This window comes from Macrobrachium rosenbergii, chromosome 11 (genome assembly GCF_040412425.1).
Source record: "Macrobrachium rosenbergii isolate ZJJX-2024 chromosome 11, ASM4041242v1, whole genome shotgun sequence".
In the NCBI taxonomy this organism is placed as follows: Eukaryota; Metazoa; Arthropoda; class Malacostraca; order Decapoda; family Palaemonidae; genus Macrobrachium; species Macrobrachium rosenbergii.
In genome coordinates this window covers 49,049,112-49,075,616 of record NC_089751.1, presented here as the reverse complement: position 1 = coordinate 49,075,616, position 26,505 = coordinate 49,049,112, and the positions used below count along the sequence as shown (strand labels likewise).

The 26,505-nt window shown below is 37.1% G+C and overlaps 1 protein-coding gene across 11 annotated transcripts in view; it reads left to right on the top strand.

The window, feature by feature from the left end:
- LOC136843436 (neuronal calcium sensor 2) overlaps nucleotides 1-26,505 on the top strand; it is a 988,260-nt gene that overhangs the window by 941,519 nt on the left and 20,236 nt on the right. For all 11 annotated transcript variants that reach the window (XM_067111914.1, XM_067111913.1, XM_067111915.1 and 8 more), the window contains one exon: nucleotides 12,507-12,650. In XM_067111914.1, the coding sequence (XP_066968015.1) occupies nucleotides 12,507-12,650 (144 nt within the window). The remainder of the gene's footprint in view (nucleotides 1-12,506; nucleotides 12,651-26,505) is intronic.

Sequence of the window (26,505 nt, the reverse complement as noted above, 5' to 3'; positions counted from 1 at the left end):
GGGCATCAATTCAGGGTCAACGCTAACCAGTTTGATGCGATTTTCAACCACGGTTGAATAAGTGTGCCTTCCCGGACAACTGAAGCTGAAGTTTTTAAATATAATGAAAAAATTCTTAGCAGATACAAGATTTCTCAATTTCCAAAAGTAAAAATTTAAAAATCCCGCGACTGCTTCAGGAATATACCGAAACAGCAAATTGCAAAGGTTTTGCGATCGCTTCCTCTGACCTCAGATCTGCAAAAAAAAAAAAAAAAAAAAAAAAAAAAAAATTGTGACCCGAAAATCTGGGTATATTAAATTTTAATTTTTTTTTTTTTTTAAATCACTTTGGGATAATCCCAGTGACAGACCCTCTGACCTCAGATCTGCGCAGAAAATGTTTTTGTAACCCGAAAATCTGGGTGTATGAAATTTTAATTTAAAAAAAAATCATTTTCGGTTCATCCCAGTGACAGACCTGAGTGTTTGCACGATATAACTCCGTACCCAGAGTGGGCAAGTATACGGAAATCTTCCCATGACTTTTTTCGTAATTTGTGAAAATCACTACATTATCTCTTTATATTTTGTACTCTGAAAATTACTATATTATTTCGTTGTATTTCGTACTCTGTGAAAATTACTACATTATTTCATTGTATTTCGTACTTTGTGAAAATTACATTATTTCATTATATTTCGTACACTGAAAATTACAGCATTGTTTCATTATATTTCGTGCTTTGTGAGAATTACTACATTATTTCATTATATTTCGTGCTTCGCGAAAATTAAGACATTATTTCATTGTATTTCGTATTCTGTGAAAATTACATCATTTCATTATATTTTCGTAGTTTATGAAAATTACAACTTTATGTCATTATATTTCGCACTATGTGAAAATTACAGCATTATTTCATTGTATTTCGTGCTTTGTGAAAATTACTACATTACTTCATTATATTTCGTACTTTGTGAAAAGTACTACATTATTTCATTATACATTATATGAATATTGTTACAATACACATATAATCATTATTCCTTCAGACAGGAAAATAAATTAGGAAGCATGTGTACAGAGTGACTGTAATGCACTGTGTATGTATATGAATTTTTGTGAAACATTCAAAACAGGCACACTGAAGATGGTAAGTGGAAATATGATTGGAAGAAAGAAAGGAAGGAGAGTATGTATATGTATACATACATACATTACATATGTATATACATACATACATACATACTTTGTGTATGTTCCTTGCCCCTGCCCCTGCTTGCTTGAGAGAATTTTAAGGCATTCAGCTGTACAGCAAAGTACAGCAAATGTAAGTTCTCTCAAAACGGTAGAATATAAAAACAAATAAAAAAACAAATAAAAATATATATATACGCTTTTATATATATATATATAATATATATAAGCCTGTAATGGTAAAAAAAAAAGGGGGGGGGAGCGCCTCCTTACATATATAAGCCTGTTAGCCCTCGGGCGTTCGCTCGTTCGTGTGTCCACACCGAGGAGGCTTGCAACCCCTTCAGAGTCTTACCTCTGGTACCTTCTCGTTTGAGGACCAACGCGGACGGAATTTCAGATGGGGCTTAGCTCAATTTAACCTGCCACCACCCCCAAAATGGCTTGTCCATTTTCCAACACAGAGCGCTGCTCTCTCTCCCACACACACACACACACACACACACACACACACACACACACACACACACACACACACACACGTGTCCTTGCGCGCGCACGCTCTATTTGCCCAGGTCTCCAGTCTGAAGTTCCGCATAGGATTTTTTTTATGGCGTCTCTCAGTGTTGACAGTATTTTTTGACAGACTTTTTTTACTCTGTGTTTATTTCATGGGCGTTTTGGGTGTAACCTGTGGGAGCCTTTGGGTCTTGATAGCCTTCATTATACACTTATACCTGTCCCTTAATTAACCTACCTGTCGTGGTAAGAAAAGAAATTTAAATTATCGGTCTGGAGAGAGGCACATGGCCCATACAGAAATGAATTGCCGAGGGAGTAATTTCTTGTAGAAATATGCCCTATATTTTCTTTCTTTTATTTGTGTTGTTCTGTTTATGTTGATGTGTTAGCCTGGGTCAACCGACCTGAGATTAGTCAGTTTGTAATTGTTCTTTTGTTTCGTTGTGTCAGTAGTAATAAAAGTAGTAACTGGTGTTCAAAGTAGTAAGAGTAGTAATTTGTGTAAAATGTAATAAAAGTAGTAATATTCGTCAGAAGCTATGAAAGAAATCATTTGTGTCAAGAGTAATAAGAGTAGAAATTTGTGTCAAAAGTATTAAAAGTAGTAATTTGTGTCAAAAGTATTAAAAGTAGTAATTTGTGTCAAAAGTAATAAAAGTAATTGGCGTCAAAAGTAATAAAAGTAGTAAGTTTGTGTCAGAAGTAATAAAGATAATAAATTGTGTCAGGAGTAATAAAGTAGCAATTTGTGTCAGATGTAATAAAAGCAGGAATTTGCGTCTAAAGTAGTAAAAGTAGTAATTTGTGTCAGAAGTATCAAAAGTAGTAATTTGCGTCCACAGTAGTAAAAGTTGTAATTTGTTTCAAAAGTAATTAAGATAATTTGTGCCAAGAGTAATAAAAATAGTAATTTATGTCAAAAGTGATAGAAGTAGTAACTTGAACCAAAAGTAACAGAAGTAGTAACTTGTGTCAAAAGTACTAAAAGTAGTAATTTCTTGCTTCTGCTCTCTGGTCAGAAATATCTTTCATTTGGGCGTAAAATGAGCATAATTTAGTTTTGTATTCCATTGTCATTCGGTGTAATTAATCCTTCGCGCTGCTTTCCTGCAAATTTTTGTTTGTTTGTAATCAATGACGAGTAATTACCGGACGTAATTGGTATGCAGAGTAATTGCCTCTTCTTCAGCATGAAATAAGTTTCATTGCTAATCAAGTAAATTACAGTTAGCGTTCCTCCGAGGGCGGTATTTATTGATAAAAATAATGGCCCACCTACTTCCTGCTCTATCATTACGCAAGGAGAAAGAAGTGTGTCATGCAATGACTGGTTATTTTTTTTTTTTAATTTTATAGAAGTCCGTCTGCGGATAATGACGGGAAATTTCCGTTCGATCGTCCTTTTTTTTTTTTTAAGTGACTTTTCGTGTCATTACTGGCTCCAGTATACTTGGATAGTGCTGTATCCAAGTGGAATTCCTGGTTGAGTTGTAAATGCATAGAAGAGTTTCATGATGGCGCGGATAAGTGGAAAGAGAGCTGAGTTTTCATTTGTATTCGCTAGTATGCACAGGCATGCATGCAAATACATACATACATACATACATACATACATACATACATACATACATACATACATACATACATACATTATATTTATATATTTGTATATACAGTAGACACATATACATACATTATTTATATTATGTATGTATGTATGTTTATATATACATACATGTATGAATGTATTTATACCTGAAGGAAGAAATAAGTAACTGTCCATATAATTAATGCAAAGGGGGAACAGCAGAGCGTAATTTTTCGAAGTTACTACATACTTTTTCAGACAATAGTGTTTGTCGCAGTCAACAGGAGAACTACCTATACAATCACTAGCACATGAAATTCGGACCTTAGCAAGAGCACACGCTTCCATAAACACTCTGCGACGTATCCCAGTTTATAATAAAGGTTGCTGTGGACGATATTACCTGCATGATTTTGAAAATGGCAGAATTTTAATTTGCATGCCTTACCATTCATTGTGTGGAGGAATTCCCTGTGGGATAGTTTTTTTTTTTTTATTCCCGTGAAACCCAAATAATATTTATTGCATCCTTTGCAAGGTGTCATGGATACGCCATTATCTTCGGGCGTTTCCTTATACCGCCCTCCTCCTCCTCCTCCTCCTCCTCCTCCTCCTCCTCCTCCTCCTCCTCCTCCTCCTCCTCCTCCTCCTCCTCCTCCTCCTCCTCCTCCTCCTCCGTTAGTGACCGCAGAGCCAAGAGTATTAAGGGTAGCTAAAAGCAAAAGGATTGTCGCTTCCCAAATTGTCAGTGATTTTTCTAATTTCTATCAGAGTATCTGAGTTTTCATTTTATTGTTGCGTGTTTCTTTTTGGCCTCTTATCGAGGGTTGAAAGCAAAAATCATATCCGTTTTAGCAAAAATCATATCCGTTTTAGAACCTGATTTTATAAATAAAGTGCATGGAATATTCGGAGGAACATAGGTGCACAGGAATCATTTTAGATTCAGGGTCCATTCTTTGCTGAAATATCAGGGTAACTAAAGAAATTGATGTGAGATCTCAAATCAAGGGAGTGGGTTTTCTTTATGCCGGGATCTTGTAGTTTGTGATATCCGTAATCATTATTTTATCTTTATTTTGGGTAAAGAACGCATGAAAATCACCTGAGATCGGATCCCAGATCGCCAGTATGTCAAACATGTCCTTATTCCGGCCATATCTTTAGTGGAAATGAGTGTTAATTAATAGCGCCTCGAAATATCCAATGTATAGGTTTGTTGCACTTGTATTTCTGCTTATAAAAAAATATCATTAAGTGAAAAGATATAATTGGAGACGCATAGATCTATTAATTTTAAGATGCTGTCCAAATAGTACTGGAAATGGTTAACACTTGATACCTGTTTGCAGGACAAAAATTACATAAACGTCTTTGATAATACCCTCATAAATGACGAATTCATATCTACTGTAGATACGACCATTCTGTATTAAGGGTAATTTTCCGTAGTTGAGCTTTATAGGAAATTTACTAAATTTTATTGTATGATAGGAGGAAAATTCACAAAAAGGAAAATTTACTCTATTTTTTGCATGATAGGTAGAACATTCATAAAAGGGAAAATTTACTTCATTTATTGTATGGTAGGTGGAAATTTCACAAAAGGGAATATTTACTATATTTTTTTGTATGATAGGTGGAAAATTCACAAAAGGGAATATTAACTACATTTATTGTATGATAGGTGGAAAAATTCACAAAAAGGAAAATTTACTAAATGTTATTGTATGATAGGTGGAAAATTCCCCATGGGGAGAATTCGGTTTTCTCTCCGGAGACCAAACCACCACTGGAATAGGATGTTTTACTTCAGTAGTAATAAACATATAGGAACTTAACGTGAAGGAAATCAGAAGTGTTCCTTCACATGTACCGGAAGATGAATGACTTGGGTTCTCGTCGTTTGAGGAAGAATTGCGCATTTGAATCAGGATCAAAGATGACGCCATTCGCTAAAAAAAATGGCTGTAACATTACTGAGGAAAGCAGCATCATATTATGTTCCCTTACTGAAGTCGTTAAATACCTCTACGTTGCTACGAGAACTAGTGACACTATTGATGCTGCCACGCACAAGCTGACCTTTTCTTGAAATGTCAGGCAAACCTTATTGATTATCTCTTGAACTCAGGATTACTGCCTTGTCAGTACACAGTGCTTTTCCTCAGCATGAGTAGAATTTCAGCCTGTAATACGATGATAGCCTTCACCTCCTCCTCTCTCTCTCTCTCTCTCTCTCTCTCTCTCTCTCTCTCTCTCTCTCTCTCTTGTGTATTATAATAATAACTCTCTCTCTCTCTCTCTCTCTCTCTCTCTCTCTCTCTCTCTCTCTCTCTCTCTCTCTCTCGTGTGTATTTTAATAATAACTTACCCATTCTCTCTCTCTCTCTCTCTCTCTCTCTCTCTCTCTTGAATGTTTATGGGTGTTATGACGGTGATATTTCAGCCATGAAGCGGTAGTAGACCGCGCTCGCATATGATGTATGAAAATCTAATTACAAGGGTATTGACAGAATTTACAGTATATAATTCCATGTCATTAAAGTGGAACATTTTGCTTCGAGTCATTGTATCTTGTGGCGTGGTTTGGTTTAAAGCAGGATACAGCTGTATAAAAAGATTCAGGCAAGAAAGTGTCTGGCAGAATTTCACAGCTGTTTAAAAAGATTCAGGCAAGAAAGTGTATGACAGAATTTCACAGCATATAAAAAGAATCAGGCAAGAAAGTGTCTGGCAGAAATTCACAGCTGCATAAAAAGATTCAGGCAAGAAAGTGTCTGGCAGAAATTCACAGCTGTATAAAAAGATTTGGGCAAGAAAGTGTTTGGTAGGATTTCACAGCTATATAAAAAGATTCAGGCGAGAAAGTTCTGGCAGAATTTCACAGCTGTATAAAAAGATTTAGGCAAGAAAGTGTTTGGTAGGCTTTCACAGCTGTATGAAAAGATTCAGGTGAGAAAGTTCTGGCAGAATTTCACAGCTGTATAAAAAGATTCAGACAAGAAAGTGTCTGGCAGAATTCCACAGCTGTATAAAAAGATTCAGGCGAGAAAGTTCTGGCAGAATTTCACAGCTGTATAAAAAGATTCAGGTAAGAAAGTGTGTGACAGAATACACCTGTATAAAAAGATACAGACAGGTAAGTGTATTGCCATAACAAGGATTACACAAAGCCAATTTGCTTTTAGGGCAATTTCATACTCCTTGGAAGTTCAGGTCTCGTTGCTACTTGCATGGACTTCCAAGAATTGAATGTTTAGAAATTTACAGGGCGAAGGCGTTAACCATCTGTCAAACCCTCCCCCCCTTTTTTTTATCGGGACTTGTGACCGGCTTGAGTGTATGAACTGTCATTTTCTCGCTTGTCTTTAAATTACAGAATGTAATTTACTTAAGTGAATATTAATTCCAAAATTTATTTTTTGTGGTTTGGAAGTTCTCTTAAGTGGAAGTTTCCTTTGCAAGAAAATGGTCTTTTTTTCATTTATTACATAATAATAATAATAATAATAATAATAATAATAATAATAATAATAATAATAATAATAATAATAATAATAATAATAATTAAGGCCTTATTGAAGAGGTTTCATCTTTAAAAGTGATAGCCTAAAGGTATCAGGACCACGCTCGTGCGACAGGTGAATAATTGGAGTAGAAGGACGACTTAAAGCTAGCTAGCTCTCTCTCTCTCTCTCTCTCTCTCTCTCTCTCTCTCTTCCCTGTATTGGGCTAGCTGTTAATTAACCCTCGGTGACACGAAAAAGGACAATTATAATAATGATTTTCTTTTATAAAATAGCACCTGTCTCCGCTAATTTATGGTCCTAATGGGGAATTGATTTGAAGGGGTTATAAATAAAGGCTGAAGGGAAAGAAGTGATTAGTGGCATTATCAACCTGTAATCTCTCTCTCTCTCTCTCTCTCTCTCTCTCTCTCTCTCTCTCTCTCTCTCTCTCTCTCTCTCTCTCACTTTCTGTTATTGATTATGCTAAGATAAGAGGGCTTAATATTAGTTTCAGCTGTTCTTGTTAGTTGGTGGAAATTTATCTAATAGGTAATGAAAGCTGGTGGAAATTTACCTAATAGGCGGTGACAGTTGTTGGAAATATACCTTAATAGGTAATGAAACTTGGTGGAAATTTACCCAATAGGTAATGCAAGTTGGTTCAAATTTACCTGATAGGTAACGGAAGCTGGTGGAAATTTAACCAATAGGCAATGAAAGTTAGTGGAAATTTACCTAATAGGTAATGAAAGTTGGTTCAGATTTACCTGAAAGGTAATTAAAGTTGATGGAAATATACCTAATAGGTAATGAAAGTTGGTGGAAATTTACCTAATAGGTAATGAAAGTTGTAAAAATTTTACCTAATAGGTAATGAAAGTTGGTGGAAATTTGCCTCATAGGTAATGAAAGTTGGTGTAAATTTAACTAATAGGCAATGAAAGTTGGTGGAAATGTACCTAGTAGGTAATGAAAGTTGGTGGAAATTGACCTATTAGGTAATTCCACATGGTGGAAATTTTCCTAATATCTACCTGTGTTAGGTAATGAAAGTTGGTGGAGATTTACCTAATAGGCATTGAAAGTTGGTGGAAATTTTCCTAGTAATTACCTGCTAGGTAATGAAAGTCGGTGGAAATGTACCTAGTAGGCAATGAAAGTTGATGGAAATTGACCTAATAAGTAATTAAAGTTTATCTTGTCTAAGTACTCCCTTAGAAGTGATGAACTGCCAGATTGAGACTTTTCCGGGGCCTCCAAATCCCCTGGCGTGTGAATGTCGAGCACAAATAATCGACACCAGAGTCGACTGTTTTGATCTCACCCTTTCATCCGTCGTCCTTTGATCTCTGGAACTCCATGCCTTTCTCTTTGTTTCCAGATTTCTGTGATCGTCCTTCGTGTAAAGGGGGCGTGGGGGGATGTACCCCTAATTCAGGGTTTCACTCATTGAGTGATGTTATTGTCTTTTTTTGAGTCCAGGTAGAATTGGAATTGTTTTCTATTCCGACTGTTATCTGTATTATTATTATTATTATTATTATTATTATTATTATTATTATTATTATTATTATTATTATTATTATTATTACTGGAAAATAATGAGAGAGTTAGTTGCGGAAGCTCTTGAAACCTATCGAAGAGCGCTTGAAGCTTTATTCAGTTTTTGGTCAAAGTTTTATACATATATATATACAGTATATGTATGTATGTATGTATGTATGTATGTACATAGATTATATATTTTAGATTTATACATATTCAGTACAGTATATATAAATATATATATATATATATATATATATATATATATATATATATATATATATATATATATATATATATATAATCTCAAATACAGAAAAGGAGTAATAATATAATAGTGGAAATTTTAATGTTCAACGGTTAGCAGTGTAACCAGTCAAGACATACCACTAGACTAGCATGAGAGACTCAGAGATATCATATTTACACGTCAAATGTCGAATATTTTTAATCTTGTCACCATAGGTCGAATGGACCCTTTCTAGTTTTTGCGCAGACGCATAAATCCACAAGCGGTTTTAAATGACACTGCCATATTTTCATGAGGAAACGCTGTCACTCTGTATTCTGAACACCCGAGAGAGAGAGAGAGAGAGAGAGAGAGAGAGAGAGAGAGAGTTCGGGAAGGAAGTCTTGCTCTTTTGTCACTTCCTGTAACGATCATGATTAAATTGTAACCGCATTCACAGATTAATGATCTGGCATCAGGGCAAATTGTCTCTCTCCGTGTGTGATTAATTGTAGCTCTCTCTCTCTCTCTCTCTCTCTCTCTCTCTCTCTCTCTCTCTCTCTCTCTCTCTCTCTCTCTCTCTGTGTTGTGTGACTAATGAGAGAGACACTCGGCTTTGAAGTGAAAACAAATTTGCTTAACAGTCCTCCTAAGTAATTGGAATCTCATTGCGTGTTCGGTTGTCAAATGAAGTCTCCTCTCTCTCTCTCTCTCTCTCTCTCTCTCTCTCTCTCTCTCTCTCTCTCTCTCTCTCTCTCTCTCTCTCTCTCTCTCTAAGGGATATCATGGTACTTGCTTTTCAGGTGTTACTAACACATGTGTATGTGTATGTATGTTGTATGTGTGTATTTATATATATATATATATATATATATATATATATATATATATATATATATATGAAATTTTACCCATAGTCCTAATTATATACTTGCATTAGTGATTTCATTGACATTTCAACAAATAATTTATTGCTCCCTTGATAGGTATCCGAGAATTATATAATGAGTTGGGAATTTAAACTAAATTCGTCTTAATGACCAAAGGTACAAGTGCCCTACGAAAGACTGTCCAGCATTTGTAAAGACAGGGGACAGGAATTCGTGAGGTAAAAATAAAACGCAATATTGAATAAATACTTGTTGAATGCAACAGTCTATGCTAGAGTGTATAAAATCTTAGAAATCTAGTGTTTTCTTTTTGTTCAGTTGAACGTTACTTTATAATTTTGCTAGTTGGCCCATCTTGACCAAAAACCAGGATGGAGTACGTTATATACCCATTACGTAACATTACAAATCTACAGAAATGCTACTAGAAGACTTACTTTTGTCTTTGCTGATTTTGGAATATTTTCATGGAGATGTCAGACTCTCTCTCTCTCTCTCTCTCTCTCTCTCTCTCTCTCTCTCTCTCTCTCTCTCTCTCTACTAACTGTCGTCCAGTGCTTACGTAGATAGTCAAAATTCCAGCGTAATAAAGGAGTATTAATATTTTAAGATAATTATAAAGTAGATTTAATTGACAGATTCTCACTTCTGGAAAAGTGGAGATCAGGTTTAAAGGAAGGAATGTTATATTTTAGAGAAAATGGAACCTGCTCATTTAAACTCAGTTTGTATTCGTACGGTTCCTTTTACTATACCTCCTTTCATACTCTCTTTCTTCCATCTTACTTTCCACCCTCTCATAACAATTAATTCATAGCGCCACTGCGAGGTTTTCCTCCTGTTACGCCTTTCAGACTTTTTACTGTCAATTTCCATTTCAGCGCTGAATGACCTCATAGGTCCCTGTGCTTGGCCTTTGGCCTAAATTCTGTATTCAGATCAATTCAGTTCGTCTTGTTCTGCCGCCGTCCAATCTGTGTACAACCTTTCTGACCACTGGTACATTGGGCCGAGTTCGTGGCAATTCAGTGTCCTCTCCAGGGTGCTTGAAACACTCCATGTCGACCCTCTCTTATACTACCGTCATTGTCGAAGGCATGGGCATCGCGATATAGTTCATTAATATTTTCCTCAACTTCTGCATACGGGTGAATTGGCACTCTGGTGAACTTTGAAATTGTTCATCCAATATCAACTGAATTTGGGCAGAAAATTGTTTATATTTTATTATTTTTTTTTTAGGAAAATTTGAGCTGCCGGGAGAGCGCCATTTAAATGGAATTTTATTTTTTATTTTTGTCTTTTATTGCAAAGGATTCCAGAGAAAAAAAACTTTTTTATATCTGATTTGTGGGGTTTGTGTTTTGATAAGTTAATGAGTTTTTATAAAAAGAACTTGGTTCTAGTAAAATGTAATCGGGGGAACTGAAATTATAGCTCTAAACTCAGTTCTGCAGTTCCGTGTTGAGAGAGAGAGAGAGAGAGAGAGAGAGAGAGAGAGAGAGAGAGAGAGAGAGATCCTGGCCTCGTTGGTATGGCTTTGTAATTTGATACATAATTATAAAGTATGATATTGTGAATTGAAATTATAGCTCTCAACACAGTCCTGTAGTTCCGTGTTGAGAGAGAGAGAGAGAGAGAGAGAGAGAGAGATTCCGGCCTCGTTGGTATGGCTTTGTAATATGATACATAATTATAAAGTATGACATTGCGAGGTGAAATTATAGCGCTGAACTCAGCCTTGCAGTTCCGTGTTTTGAGAGAGAGAGAGAGAGAGAGAGAGAGATCCTGGCCTCGCTGGTATGGCATTGTAATTTGCCTCTCAGTGCGAGGGAGCTGAGTTGATGGAGGTCCTCCAAGGGACTCGAGCGTACGAAAATGGCACTTAGCGCGCCCACTTTACTCCTCACCCAATCATCCTCTCCGGGGAAAAGTTTGGATAAGATTTACCCTCGACCGATGGAGAGAGAACGTGATTTTCCTCGAACATCCTGACACTCGAGGCGTTCCGCTACTTAATGGCGTTCCTTTCAGGTTCCTTTTGGCTGTAGTTGGACAGTGGTTGAATGGGAGACATCGTTTTTGCTGTTATTATTATTATTATTATTATTATTATTATTATTATTATTATTATTATTATTATTATTATTATTATGGGGTTCCTTTTGGCTGTAGTTGGACAGTGGTTGAATGGGAGACATCGTTTTTGCTGTTGCTATTATTATTATTATAATTATTATTATTATTATTATGGTGTTCCTTTTGGCTGTAGTTGGACAGTGGTTGAATGGGAGACAATGTTTTTTCTTCTGTTATTATTATTATTATTATTATTATTATTATTATTATTATTATTATTATTATTATTCTTCACTGGAGTGTTCTGCTACTTAATGGCGTTCCTTTTGGCTGTAATTGGACTGCGGTTGAATGGAAGTCATGTTTTATTATTATTATTATTATTATTATTATTATTATTATTATTATTATTATTATTATTATTATTATTATTATTATTATTCAGTTTTGAAAAACGGGTCTTGTGTCAAGTTTTTGGCTCCGTGAAACACGGATGATATTATTCACGAAATTCATTTTTATGTTCAGAAGGGTACTTCTTGCTTCAGAAATGGCATTCTGATTGTAATATATAACATTCTCTCTCTCTCTCTCTCTCTCTCTCTCTCTCTCTCTCTCTCTCTCTCTCTCTCTCTCTCTCTCTCTCTCTCTCTCTCAGTTGACAGACGCTTACCTTGGCTATTCGACTGTAGCTCTTTCAGAGGCGAAACATATCTCTCAGTTAACAGACTCTCATCTTGGCTATTCGACTGTAACGCTTTCAGAGGCGAAGCATATTAACGTGTTTGTTCTCTCTCTCTCTCTCTCTCTTTAAGGTGACAGACTTTTACCTTGGCTATTCGACTGTAACTCTTTCAGAGGCGAAACATACTAGTGTGTTTGTTTTTTCTTGTTTACAGCAATAATGTGTTTATTTTTTCTCGTTTACAGCAATAATATGTTTGTTTTTTCTCGTTTACAGCAAGACTGTCCGAACGGTCGGTTGACTCCTGATAAATTCGTCGACATGTACAAGATGTTCTTCCCATCCGGTAATGCTGAGGAATTCTGTGATCACGTCTTTAGGACTTTCGATATGGACAAGAACGGTTACATAGATTTCAAGGTAAGTCAAACCACCTACAAACTTGTGTGAATGTAATAAATGAGTAAATAAATATATATATTTTATATATGTGTGTGTGTGTATAACTGAATCACGAAAATATGGAACGTGATGAATATATAAATAGAGACAAAATCCACGAAGGAAAGAGAAGCACTGGAGTGGTGCGAGGCCTATTGACTGTCGTCCTTTACTTAGCAGACTAAGTAAAGGACGACAGTCGAAAGGCCTCGCAGCACCCCACTGTTTCTTTTTCCTTCGTGGAGTTTGTTTTTATATATAATATATTATATATATATATGTATATATATGCATATATCTATATATACTGTATACATGTATGTATACATGTATACATACATGTATACAGTATATATAGATATACATGTATACATGTATGTGTATACATACATGTATACATGTATATCTATATATACTGTATACATGTATGTATACACATACAAATATAATGTATATATATATACACACACGTATGTAAATATATATGCATACATATATATACATATATATATATGTTATGTGTGTACGTATATTTTTGTAGATACACATTTATATGCACACTTTACAATACGCATTAAAAAGTGTTAATAATTCTGTCTGGATGTCGAAAGAAATGAATTTGGTAGTCCTATTTTTCTGTTTACACTGACAGAGGCCATTTTGCCTTCAATCTTGATTGAGTATTGAATCGTCTTTATCGAATATTTAAATCAGTGGCTGAATAACTTTGCCAGACTCGTGCAAGTTTCTGTTAAAACTTTATTAATTTATTTGTTTTTGCATTTGATAAATGAAAACTAGAAAGAGATAAAGTAAAAACAAATATATAGTGATGAATACAGCGTCGTGTGCGAGGCACACTGTAGACAGTAAACCCCTTCTTCCCCCTTTACCGTTCATCACCACCCCACTTCCACTTTAAGATTATCTTGTAATTTTTTTGGCAAGTGATAAATTAAAAATAGAAAGTGATGAAATAAAAAAAGCATATAGCAGTGAATATAGCGTACTATGTAAGGCACACTGTAGACAGTAACCACTCCTTCGGCCTCTACAGTTCCTCTCCCCCCCCCTCCACTTTAAGATTATATCTTTTTTCAAGTGGTAAATTGAGAAAGTGATAAAGTAAAAAAAAAAAAAAAAAGGCATATGATAATGAATATAGCATACTGTGCAAGGCTCACTGTAGACAATAACCCCTCATTCCCCCTTAACAGTTACTTTCCCCCCTCTTCCACATTAAGATTATATATACATTATATATATATGTATATATGTGTATGTGTATACATATATATATATATATGTGTGTGTATATATATATGCAAGTAATATCATTCAGAAGGTAATAAAGTAAAAAAAAAAAAAAAAAAATATAGCAATGATTACAGCACACTGTGCAAGGTTCACCGTAGACAGCAAAAACTCCTTCTCCCTCCCCAGCCCAATTAGAAGCCGCTTGCATAAATCGCCTTGTTCTGTCAGTGGCTTGAAAAATACGAGCATTATTATAAGCATTATTATAACAGTATCCTGCATTAACTCGGGTTGCGCAATGTCCAAATTAGCCGGAAACCGGGGGCTTGTTTTGATTTTACGGGTCATTTGGTAATTTAGAGGTGCTCGTTTTTTACAACTTAACTGCCCCTTGCACGGACGTAAAGAAGCCCGCAGGGTTAATTATCAAAAGACTCGGTGGCAACTCTGTCCAGAAAGAAATCTAATTTCTTATTAAAAGTGAGAATTAGTTCAGCAGGCACATGTATACTTGTCAGGTCAAGTGAATATATATAGTTAGCTGTTCTTTCTTTCTGCAGTACTATTATTATTATTATTATTATTATTATTATTATTATTATTATTATTATTATTATTATTATTATTATTATTATTATTATTATTATTATTATTATTATTATTATTATTATTATTATTATTATAAGCCCACAGAGGCCAGTGATTTGAAATTCAAGCTTCCAAAGATTGCGGTGTTCATTTGAAGAAAGTAACAGAAGATAATGATAAATACAGAAAGAAGAGATCCGTTATTAGAAAATAGGGGAAAAAAGATAAATTGATAAAGTAGTAAACAAACATACAAAACAGTAAATAAATTAGTAAAATACAAGGTGAGTTGTTTTAGAGTTGTCATGCTTTGCATCTTCTCTTGAACTTTCGAGGTTCCAGTGCACAACATCCTCAGGGGAACTGTTCCAGAGTCCAACGGTGTGAGGAATAAACTAAATGCAAATAAACTAAGGGAAGATGGTGGGATTACACTTTTCCGTGGCAAAAAACAAGACTGAATTCTTTCTCTCTCTCTCTCTCTCTCTCTCTCTCTCTCTCTCTCTCTCTCTCTCTCTCTCTCTCTCTGAGTAACTTGGGGGGGATATGGAAGAGGGCGGTAATATGGAAGGAAGGAGAGTGTATCCTCCTGTGAGGCTTGTTTTATAACCCTTATTAAGACTGGCTGCGTCCTCTCTCTCTCTCTCTCTCTCTCTCTCCGTTATATTGTTTAATGTACTGTTTTAGATTTTGGCTTTTTTTTTGGTGGGGGCTGGGGGGAATCGCTGACTTCTTTTCCGAGTCTGCTGTGACGGTTCCCCTCTCATATATCGGAGGGGCGTCCGTCGGGGATTTTCCCCTTCTGCCGTCTTCCAACGCCTTCTACAGTACACGATGTTATGTGGCGTTTCTCTCCCCATTAGGTGGCGTACTTCCTCCCTTCACCCCCACATTACTCCCTTCTGTGTTTTAACACCCTTGTCTTATCCTTTCTTTTCCCTTCACTTTGATTCCTATGCTACTTCATCTTCCTCCGCTTGCTTATTTCATAACTGCGTCTGAACATGCTTTCCGTGAGGTTTGCCAGTTGCCAAGAGCCGATTTTAACGAAATTGAACGGTAACCTCGTGCGCGCAAGTTGAAATAATAAGCAGATTGAAATAACAAGCTTGACCCCAAGGATGGCAATGGGATACCGTAAGAATTGACTTGAATATAGAATTTAGGCCAAAGACCAGACCAAGCACTAGGACCTATGCTGTCATTTAGTGCTGAAAAGGAAATTGACAGTAAAAGTTTGAAAGGTGTAACAGGAGGAAAACCTCGCAGTTGCACTATGAATCAGTTGTTAGGAGAGGGTGGATAGCAAGATGCAAGAAAGAGAATATGAAAGGAGGTACAGTAAAAGGAACGAAAGGGGTTGCAGCTAGGGGCCGAAGGCACGCTGCAAAGAACCTTAAGTAATGCCTACAGTGCACCTGGTATGAAAGGACGTACAGTAAAATGAACGAAGGGGTTTGCATCTAGGGGCCGAAGGCACGCTGCAAAGAACCTTAAGTAATGCGTACAGTGCACCGCACGAGGTGCACGGGATATCGTAAGGATCAGGTCCCACAGTAAAACTGGTCTGTATGGAGTGATTGTTTGCTCGAGATCATTTCAGTCGTGTTTGTTTTTCGCCCCAATTGTCACGCGTGCCTTATTGTGGCCCATTGCTCCTCTTCTGTGCTGTCGCCACAGGCATCCCTGTGTTTGTGCTCTGTCCGCGTCAGAACTCAGTCCCTAACTATGATAGTCTGAAGAGAATCATTGCTTTTATTGTACCTTCTCGGTACAAGAATTATATGTTAGTTTAGTACTGTACAGTCCTTTAGCTTTCGTGTTGGCTGAATTAGTGGGTGCCTTTCCATCCCATTGAACCAGTGGGTACATTTCCATCCCATTGAACTAGCGGGTATACTCGTATTTCCATTCCATTGAACCAGTGGGTACATTTCCATCCCATTGAACCAGTGGGTACATTTCCATCCATTGAACAAATGGGTATATTTTCATCCCATTGAACCAATAGGTATATCTCTATACAATTGAATCGGTACATTTCCATCCCATTGAACCAGTGGGTACATTTTCATCTCATTGAACCAGTGGGTAAATTTCCATTCCATTGAACCAGTGGGTACATCTCCATTCCATTGAACCTATGGGTACATCTCCATCCAGTTGAACCAATGGGTACATTTCCATCCCATTGAACCATTGGGTACATCTCCATCCTGTCGGACCAATGAGTACATCTCCATCCTGTTGAACCAGTTGGTATATTTCCGTTCCATTGAACCAGTGGGTACATCTCCATCCCACTGAACGTATGGGTACATCTCCATCCTATTGAACCAATGGATACATTTCCATCCCATTGAACCGGTGGGTACATTTTCATCCCATTGAACCAATAGGTACTTTTCTATACAATTGAACCGGTGGGTACTTTTCCATCCCATTGAACCAGTGGGTACATTTCCATCCCGTTGAGCCAATAGGTACATTTCCATCCCATTGAACCAGTATGTACATTTCCATACTATTGAACCAATATGCTTATTTCCATCGTATTGAACCAGTATGTACATTTCCATCCCGTTGAACCAATATGTACATTCCATCCCATTGAACCAGTGGGCACGTTTCTGTTCCATTGAACTAGCGGGTACATTTCCATCCCATGTGTTTTTGTTGGTTCTTGATTAAGTCAGTATGTGCGCATTACCTTTCCTGGTAGCGTGGCCCGCATCATGTTGGCAGAGCATTGAAAGAATTTGATTGTTTATATAGCCATGTCACCGAGAGCTCGTAACCCCACGCCATTGCAAGTCAGATTCCTTCACATGGGACCAATTAACCTCCGTCATCGTTGCTGAAGAAAACATAAAATAGAATTGATTGTTCGGGTAGCGAGCGAGTCCCTGAGGTGGGAGTCAACAGAGAGCACTCGATAAGAAGCAACTAATTGAATTGAATTGAATAAAGAATTTAGGCCAAAGGCCAAGCACTGGGCCGATGAGGTCATTCAGCGCTGAAACGGAAATTGACAGTAAAAAGTTTGAAAGGTGTAACGGGGAAAACCTCGCAGTTCCACCATGAATTAATTGTATGAGAGGGTGGAAAGTAAGATGGAAGGAAGAGAATATGAAAGTGGGCACAGTAAAAGGAGCGAAAGTGGTTGCTGCTAGGGGCCAGAACCCTAAGTAATGCCTACAGTGCACCGCATGAGGCGCACTGACGGCACTACCTTCCCTACGGGGAAGAAGCAATTAAGCAGCCTTTATGATTGTTAACCGCATTCCTTCCGAGTTCGAATACCTTCCATCTCCAAAACAAGGCCCTTCTGTGGCCCCCAATAACCCACGTCTTGGTCTTGTCCTGCCTTCCTCTCTATCCGACTGAAACCGCTCGTTAAAAAAAAAAAAAAAAAAAAAATTGAGAAAATACTAGTTGTCTTTGGGAGAAAAATGGGAAAAGTAAGAGAGTGAAGTTCGAGCGATAAAGTTTTAGGGTTCAATTTTTCGTCGTAAGAAGTTATATCCAACCCCACAAGGCCCCAGGGTGTTGGGGGAGGGGAGGTTTCTTTTGTTAGACTCACCAACCCCACAGCCACAGTGCTGCGACCTGGGAAGTGATGAAAAGGGGGACCGATTGTTCGGCTTCAGGTATTCTTTCCGCTGTGGACTGAAAGAAGTTTCCCAAAAAAAGGGGGTGGTGGGAAAGCAGCTCTTCATAGATGAATAGTGGCCCTTTCTATTTGTCCCTCGAGTGGTGGGGAAGAGTCTTTAAGTAATATATAAAGTCTGTACGGACGCTTGAATGGAAATCGGGAAGGAGTGCACCTTGTGGATCTCTGGAATATTCATTTGACAGGTGAATCCTTTTGTTGACTTGTATAGTGAGACTGTGTTTTGGTGTTGCTTTCGTTTGCAAATTGCGGTGGATGAATGCCAATAACTAAATGAAAGTGCCAGTAACTAAATCAGACGTTACAGATCTGTGACGTGTATTTCTGGGTGACAGTCGAAGTGAAAAGGACGAGAAAGGCCAGGACAAATGAACAGTTATTTGTTAAATTAAGTTAAGTATACCTTAGTTTTACCAGACCACTGAGCTGATTAACAGCTCTCCTAGGGCTGGCCCGAAGGATTAGACTTATTTTACGTCCAATTTATATATTTGTTCGTGAGACCATTTTAATTCGCTGATCGATAAGTAGTGGAGCGGGATAATGGGAAAAAAGTGCAAATGGTGATACAAGCAACAGATTTGACATGAGAACTCTTAATATCCCCATAAATCAAAATCAACCTCCGGCCACCTCAGTATTTGGGTATTTCCAGGGTGGCTGTATATTTCAAATACTTTCATTTCATAAGCCTATAAAAGTTGCATGCTGTCCTTATATTGATTGAGAATTTGTATTTTGGCATTCTTACTGTCATGAAGAGATAAAGTGAAACCAACTTTCCAATATGGCCACCATATGAACACCATATTTCCAAAATGGCCGCCAAACATAAAAAAGTATGTATCTCCCGAGAGAAACCAATATGTTTTGTGTATCAATTAGTTTTAGCAAGTGCAGCTGCAGAGATCTGTGCAGCTAAGTCCAGATTTGTAGCACTTGCACCTGCCATGGCATTCCTTTTTGCAGCCACACTTATTCAGTTCTTGGCAAGATTTTGCTACTATTGGCAAATCTGTCCAATACGGAAACCAGGTGCCATCAATCTGTTGCCATCCCCAGTGTCTGGGACTGGGCAAAACTGGATGACATACTACAGACTGGCACCAAATGTGCCCTGCTTGAAAGGCAGCTCTCTTGCAATGCTTTCTAAGAGCAGCACTTGTGGGAGGAATGCAATCATGAGCTCTTTGCTTTCTTGCAAAGAGATCAGGCCCAGCCTCATTTACATTTTATACGAACTGCTTCTGTCGTACATTAGCACCACGAACTCTTCAATAATTTGCAGGTCTTCATCTTTTTCATCTGCCTTCTGGCTACTACATGTGAATTTTGCTGATGGGGCATCATCTTCTTTTTTTGTCTTACACAGTGACTTCCTTTTCCTTTCTAGTTTTGTTGTTTTGAACTTCAGCATGCATGATTCATGACATGTTGCTTTGTTATTTTCAGAGGTCTGCAGAATTCCATCACCTTCATCAAGCCTTTTGGGATGAAATGGTATAGGTATTGCATTTAACTTATAGAATTCGGGAATGTTTGTAGCAAGGGTAACATAGCCAGCACCAGATGCGTCAACTAGTCTTTCACGTGTGTCCTCTTGGCACAAGCAACAAAGCTTCCAGTTAGTCGTACTATCTCCCTTCAGGAAAGACGTTGACTTCCAAGATTGTCCTGCCGTTGCTTTTGTTCTATAGGCCGAGGGTTTATCCTTTTACAACCTATATAACATATATGCACTTTCAGATATGGGGTACAACTAGGCTCAGATATGTCATACTCCTACCCCTAGCCCGATCATTCATCCAGTGCTATTCAATTCCCGTGTGATCTGTACACCATCGAGAAGACTAAAGCCCATCTTCCTTGGCTCGGCTCTCCCGCGCTGGCACATCCTGTCAATTCAGGTGCAGCTGTTTAACTTTAAAGTTGGGTTAGCTAAACAGCATTTGGGAAACTAATAACAAATCTCTGCCGTTAGCTAGCACTGAACCCCATGCTGAGTTTCACAGCTATAGTGTCAACCAGCGTGCCCTGGTAGTACACTGACACTACACTATTACACTTTTACATTAAGCTTATTATCCATTTTTTTTTCTAAATGAGGATGAAAATTAATTAACTGGGGATTAATTGATTTCTAATCTACAAAAAATGAACTGATCAGGCTGAAGTTACCCCAAATCCATGTATTACCGGACCTTTAGCCTCATATATGAGCTTAAGTACCAATTTTTGGCATTTTGGCGGACATTTTTGATATAGTGACAGCCATCTTGGATATTTCTATGCAGAGAAATGGTGTATCTACATATATAAAGGCTTGTTTTTAATATTTTAATATAAACTGGGAGTGACTTAGGGATTTGAATGTGATTAATCAATTAAATACCAATATTCAAATATCCACAGGACGCCATTTTGAAAATCTGTCGGCCATCTTGGAAAATGGCAAAATTTTGTGTGGCCGGAGGTTGATAACGAGACCAAGGGACAAGAAGAATAGTTGAGCCAAGTTTCATGCTCGTATCACCGTTTGAACTTTCCCCCTATTTTTTTTGTAGTTACCCGCTCCACTGAAGGGTGATTCCGAGTCTTTAAAAAGTGAAATATCATAGTTTATTCTCTCACTTTATCTCTTATTCACTAACTGATAATAAATAAAAAACGGTCCAGAAAACCTCTCCCTTGTAACTCCGCTTTTCCCGGTCGTGATGAAAGGTCAAGCGTCGATGAGTTTTCAGATCCGTCAAATATCGAGGTATAAAAAAAATATAAAACAGATTTAGAAATAAAAAATGGAAGAGGGAGAAGCATTTTTAAATTCGCGTACTTGGAAAAGAAAGGGATGCCTCAACTCTCGAAGCTACTTTGAAACATTATATAGCCTTAATTATCAGGGGGATTAAATTCCAGGTAACCGAATTTTTATTGATGGAGAAACAAAGGTTTTTTTTTTTTTTTTTTTTTTTGGGTGGGGGTGGGGGAGGACGAATCCTGTGGTGTGAGATTCTAGACGACAAAAAAAAAAAAAAAAATTCTGTGATGGGAACGTTATTGATAATTGTCTAACGTTTCAAGTAGAATAGGCTCGCCCTGTTTGAAGAGAGAGAGAGAGAGAGAGAGAGAGAGAGAGAGAGAGAGAGAGAGAGAGAGAGAGAGAGAGAGAGAGGTTTTCTCCCTGCGATAATGGAGGCTTGAATAAGCGGTTAGCATATCCTCAAAGGCAGGAAGTAATGTATTTGGTAGCGCTGATGTCATTCGTTCCTCATTTTATCTGTAAATAAAATCTTGTGCTGACGTGATTTGTCTTCAGGCAGAAATACTGACGTCATGTATATATATATATATATATATATATATATATATATATATATATATATATATATATATATATATATATATATATATATATATATATATATTTCAATACTATGCCTGATAATTCTGACCAACTCGCAGTCCAAAAAGTAACAACAACCGGAAAAAAGTAAATTTAGAGAAGTGACCAGACTAGCGATAGATACAATCAGTAAAAACACCACTCTCCTGAAATTCATCTTATTGTTCCACAACACTGCCAAAAATAAAAAAATCATATCTTTGGATCCACAAACCAACATTTTACTTAAACCATTTAAGCTTTTAACAAACCAAAATCGAACCCCTCAACACTAAAACATTTAAAGGCAATCAATGAAGTATTAAAACTTAATACTCTCGAACCTTGCCAGAACAACAAGAAAACAAAGCCTTAAAATACTTCCCATCCTGACTCAAAGAAAACATATAAAGCCTATAAGCAGCCCTTAAAAAAGGAAAGCAGAGCGACCGGAATTATTGCCAACAACGCCCAAGAGACAACCCTTAAAATCAGACTAATCTCACCCAATAAATTAACGGTAGGGGGCGCAGCCATGTTACCAGCCCCAGCAAAGACCACCGTGAAGCCATAGTAGGTATGAAATTAAGCGAGCCCTTCCTAACTAGCAATCTACGTCTCCCAAGACGTTCGTACACCATGTTAGCCAAACAAAACAAGCCAGAACAAAGACCATGCCCTACCATAACAGAAACAGCGCCAGATAAACCTCACCACCTAAAAACCCTAAGGCCTCATAACGCTAAACCCATGTGCGCCACAGAAGAATAAGTTTAAAGCTTTAATATCAGTCTGACGCAAACAAGTAAAACTTACAAAAATGCCACCTGGCAGACCCACCGACACCCACAACCACTTAAGGCCACGGCTGAGTGATTACAAAGAGGACATACACGCACTAAACCGGACCCACCCAGCTTTAGTAAGACACCGGCCAGAATCACAGACCCCGCCACTGGGGCCCCCCACATGGGCCTTAGACAACGATAAATGAACCAAATAAACAGGCAGCTTAACAATAAAAGCCATAACACTGCAGACATATCAAACACCCAACAGACTTGCCCTGCACTCTGGAACCAAAGACAAGCCAAATGTTACAAAACCACCCCTCCTATACAGACTCAAAATAGAAATTAATAAAGGTTAAAGAACCGAATAAAGTATACAATAACATATACTGTACCCACCAGCTTGCAATCGCTCAGGCTGGTACCCCTAACCCAAAATTAAAATTACAGTAGGAATTAAAGAACTTTCAAAAAAGACATGAAATATTAAATAATCAAGGCAAGAAAATGTTAAAGCCAGACTTAGTAACAAGAAAATCGTTAACTAACAAAAACACGTTATCAAAATCTTTCAAATTTTCAACCCTCTGACTCCTCCTAACAGCAAGAGCTATAATTCAGAAACTCAATAGAATCAAAATGTACCCAATATAATCCAACCCAAACCCTAGCTCCAAGCAAGAAAGGGAGAACCCGTTAAGTGAACAAAACCCAAATGTAAAACTGGCCAAAAACAGGGATACCTGTACAGCCAGTCACCTATCAACAACAAACGTTATCAATAAATAAACTTTAACATCTTAAAACATTAAGACTTCCGAATTTATCACTACCATGCCTACGAACAATAGAAACATGCAAAGCCAAAGCCCCCTCACACGTACATATATATATATATATATATATATATATATATATATATATATATATATATATATATATATATATATATATATATATATATATATATATATATATATATATATTCTGTAGTGTTTGTGTATAGTGCTGACAAGGCAATGGCGCGTGATGAGACTGCATATTGTATGCTGGCAAGGGTGTTTTGAATACTTAATGGAAGGGAATGACTTATGGGGATGTATGGTGTTCCTCCGAGGTAGATTCGAATTAATTCTTTGTAGAGTGAAGTGATGTCGTGTAATTCATACATATTCATCCTCCCGGCTAAGCACTTGGGCACGTGTCCTGGCATACGCTTACCAAGGCTGGTTAGGGGCGAAGAATATTATGATGTTGGTGCCTTTATGTACTGTATATTTCTCTAAAAGATTCTGGAATTTGTATTATTTCATAATAACTTATTCAACCCAGTTGTTCTTCTTTCAGTTTTGTTCAGCGATTTATTTTGTTTGCTGTTTCGGAGTTATTTGAAAGAATACTTAATAGCTGGCCATATATATATATATATATATATATATATATATATATATATATATATATATATATATATATATATATATATATATATATATATATATATATAAATATGTCTATATATATGTGTATATATATAATAGTATATATATATATATATATATATATATATATATATATATACATATATATATATATATATACACACACATATATATATATGATATATATATATAGATATATATATAGATATAGATATCTATCTGTGTGCGCACGCGTGCGCTCAGGATAAGATATGTGCCTGCACATTAGCACACGTTTCAAAGTCAGAAAATGACGCATTTGGATGTGTTGCTGTCATATATCCGTCAGTTTTTATTCTTAAACAGACATAATCCGGCAGCTGACCTAAAACTTTTCTTAAGTATGAAACATTGCACTTCCCAGTTACTTAACAACGTAATCTCCTGCGTCTGTAAAACTTCATTATGGATGACGAGCTTGTAAACAAGTGGCCAAACTTCAGGGGAATAATTTATCCAGTAGATCAGAAATTTAGGGACTCTCTCTCTCTCTCTCTCTCTCTCTCTCTCTCTCTCTCTCTCTCTCTCTCTCTCTCTCTCTCTCTCAACTCATTTTGAACTGTGATAAATTGTGTAGTCTCTCTCTCTCTCTCTCTCTCTCTCTCTCTCTCTCTCTCTCTCTCTCTCTCTCATTTTCTCATTTTGAGTAAAGAACTCTCTCTCTCTCTCTCTCTCTCTCTCTCTCTCTCTCTCTCTCTCTCTCTCTCTCTCTCTCTCTGTAGTAAAGAACTCGAAATCACCCTTAGCCGCTTAGTAATCCACCTAATCCACATACTGAGATTTTTTTTAATATATTCAAACCAAGAAAGTCCAGTGGAGCACAGACAAGCAGGGAAAGATCCATGGACCAGGATTTATGTTTTTTTTTTCTTAATTACTGAATAGTGACCAACGAATGATATTTTACACACACATATATATATATATATATATATATATATATATATATATATATATATATATATATATATATATATATATACATATATATTTCGATACCGGATACACACGCGAAGCTCTACCGCCTCTTCAACAGGAAAACAGCGTGTCCTATTCTAACCCCTCCCCCCTTCCCCACTCTCCAATCCCCAATCCCCAGAACAAACTTCCCTTGAAGGAGTTTATTATTGGATGTAATCCTGAACCTGAAGAGGAGAGATTACAGAAGATTCCCCACGGAGTGAAGACCTGTGAATGAAATTTATCGATTTTTATAAGAACTTAAAAGCTATGGTGATCATACCCACTGTGGGTTCTACCTTCCAAGTGGGGCAGAAACTAGCGCAAGCATATAATATCCTCTGTGCCCATTGCAATAACTGTCTCATTGGTTGTCAGAGTAAAGAGATTTCAAGATTTTCCCGTTCAAGAGACAGAGTCACTTTAGAAAATGTTAATTTTAGTTCGTAGGATTAGTTTCGGATATTATTGAGGCCCTTAGGGAAATTTTGTTGTCTCTTTACGAGAATTTTTTTTTTTTTAGGAATGAGTCCAGTTTGGTTATCATGAGTGTTTATTTTGTAATCTCTCTCTCTCTCTCTCTCTCTCTCTCTCTCTCTCTCTCTCTCTCTCTCTCTCTCTCTCTCTCTCTCTCAAACCCTCTTGTACGTGAGTCAGTCTCAGAATCTTGTAATGTGTGTGTGTGTGTGTGTGTGTGTGTTTCAGAATTCCACTCTGGGAAATACCCTATTTATTGACCATCACGTCACGTTGTGACCCATTTCCCATCGTGTTAGACGGCTGACAGCTTGCTTTTGTTTTTCTTCTGGGCACATGGAGCTCAGTGGCACAAGTGTTGGCCCTCTTTGTGACATATTGCCGTTTAATTTTTTTCCCATGTTATCTTATCTTGACACTCAGTTCTAAAGTATAGACGATTTGATTGTGGATCTATTCCATCAAAATCTGTAACCTAGACGAATTTTGGTTTGCTCTTTGAAATGATTGCAACCGATAGACATATAGTGTATAATTCCAGTTGCGCCTAGTCTCTGCTGTCGTCCTGTGCAAATTTCATTCACTTTAAAATGTATTTCCTCTCTGGAAAATCTTCCAGAGCTGAAGTAAATGTAACTAGAATATGTAAGGATGAAGAAGTGGCTTATAATCACTTCTTCCGTTACTGCAACCCACCTTCATCCAATCAAGTTACCTTCAGTACAGATGAAGGAAATATTCACTACCAGGGGAGTTTTTTTTTTTTTTTTTTGGCAGTTACGAAAATATATAGGCCATTTTCACCTCCCCCCTCCTCCTCCCCCTTCCTCCCCCATTGTTCCCCACCTGTTCTTATGATGTTATTCACTCGGCCGTTGACATTTGACCTTATATAATGTTTGCCGGTAAGTAATATTCAGCGTGGTCGTTGAGCCTGGAAAATGAATTTAGCCACGTAAGCCTTTTGATGATTTTTATTTCAAGGTAGAATTTCTATTTTTTTTTTTAGGTGGGGAAGGGAGGGGGGAGGGAGGAATTAATCTCGTTATCGTTTTGTCGAGTTTTATCTTTTTTTTATATATATATATATAATTTTAATGAATCTCTTTGATTATCAGTAAAATAATGGGATCCTTCCGAAGCGCTCGTATAATACACAGCGCTTTAATGTCACATATTTCAGTTCTGCCTTTCCTGTATCATGCAGACTTGCCCTGGTAGTGTGATG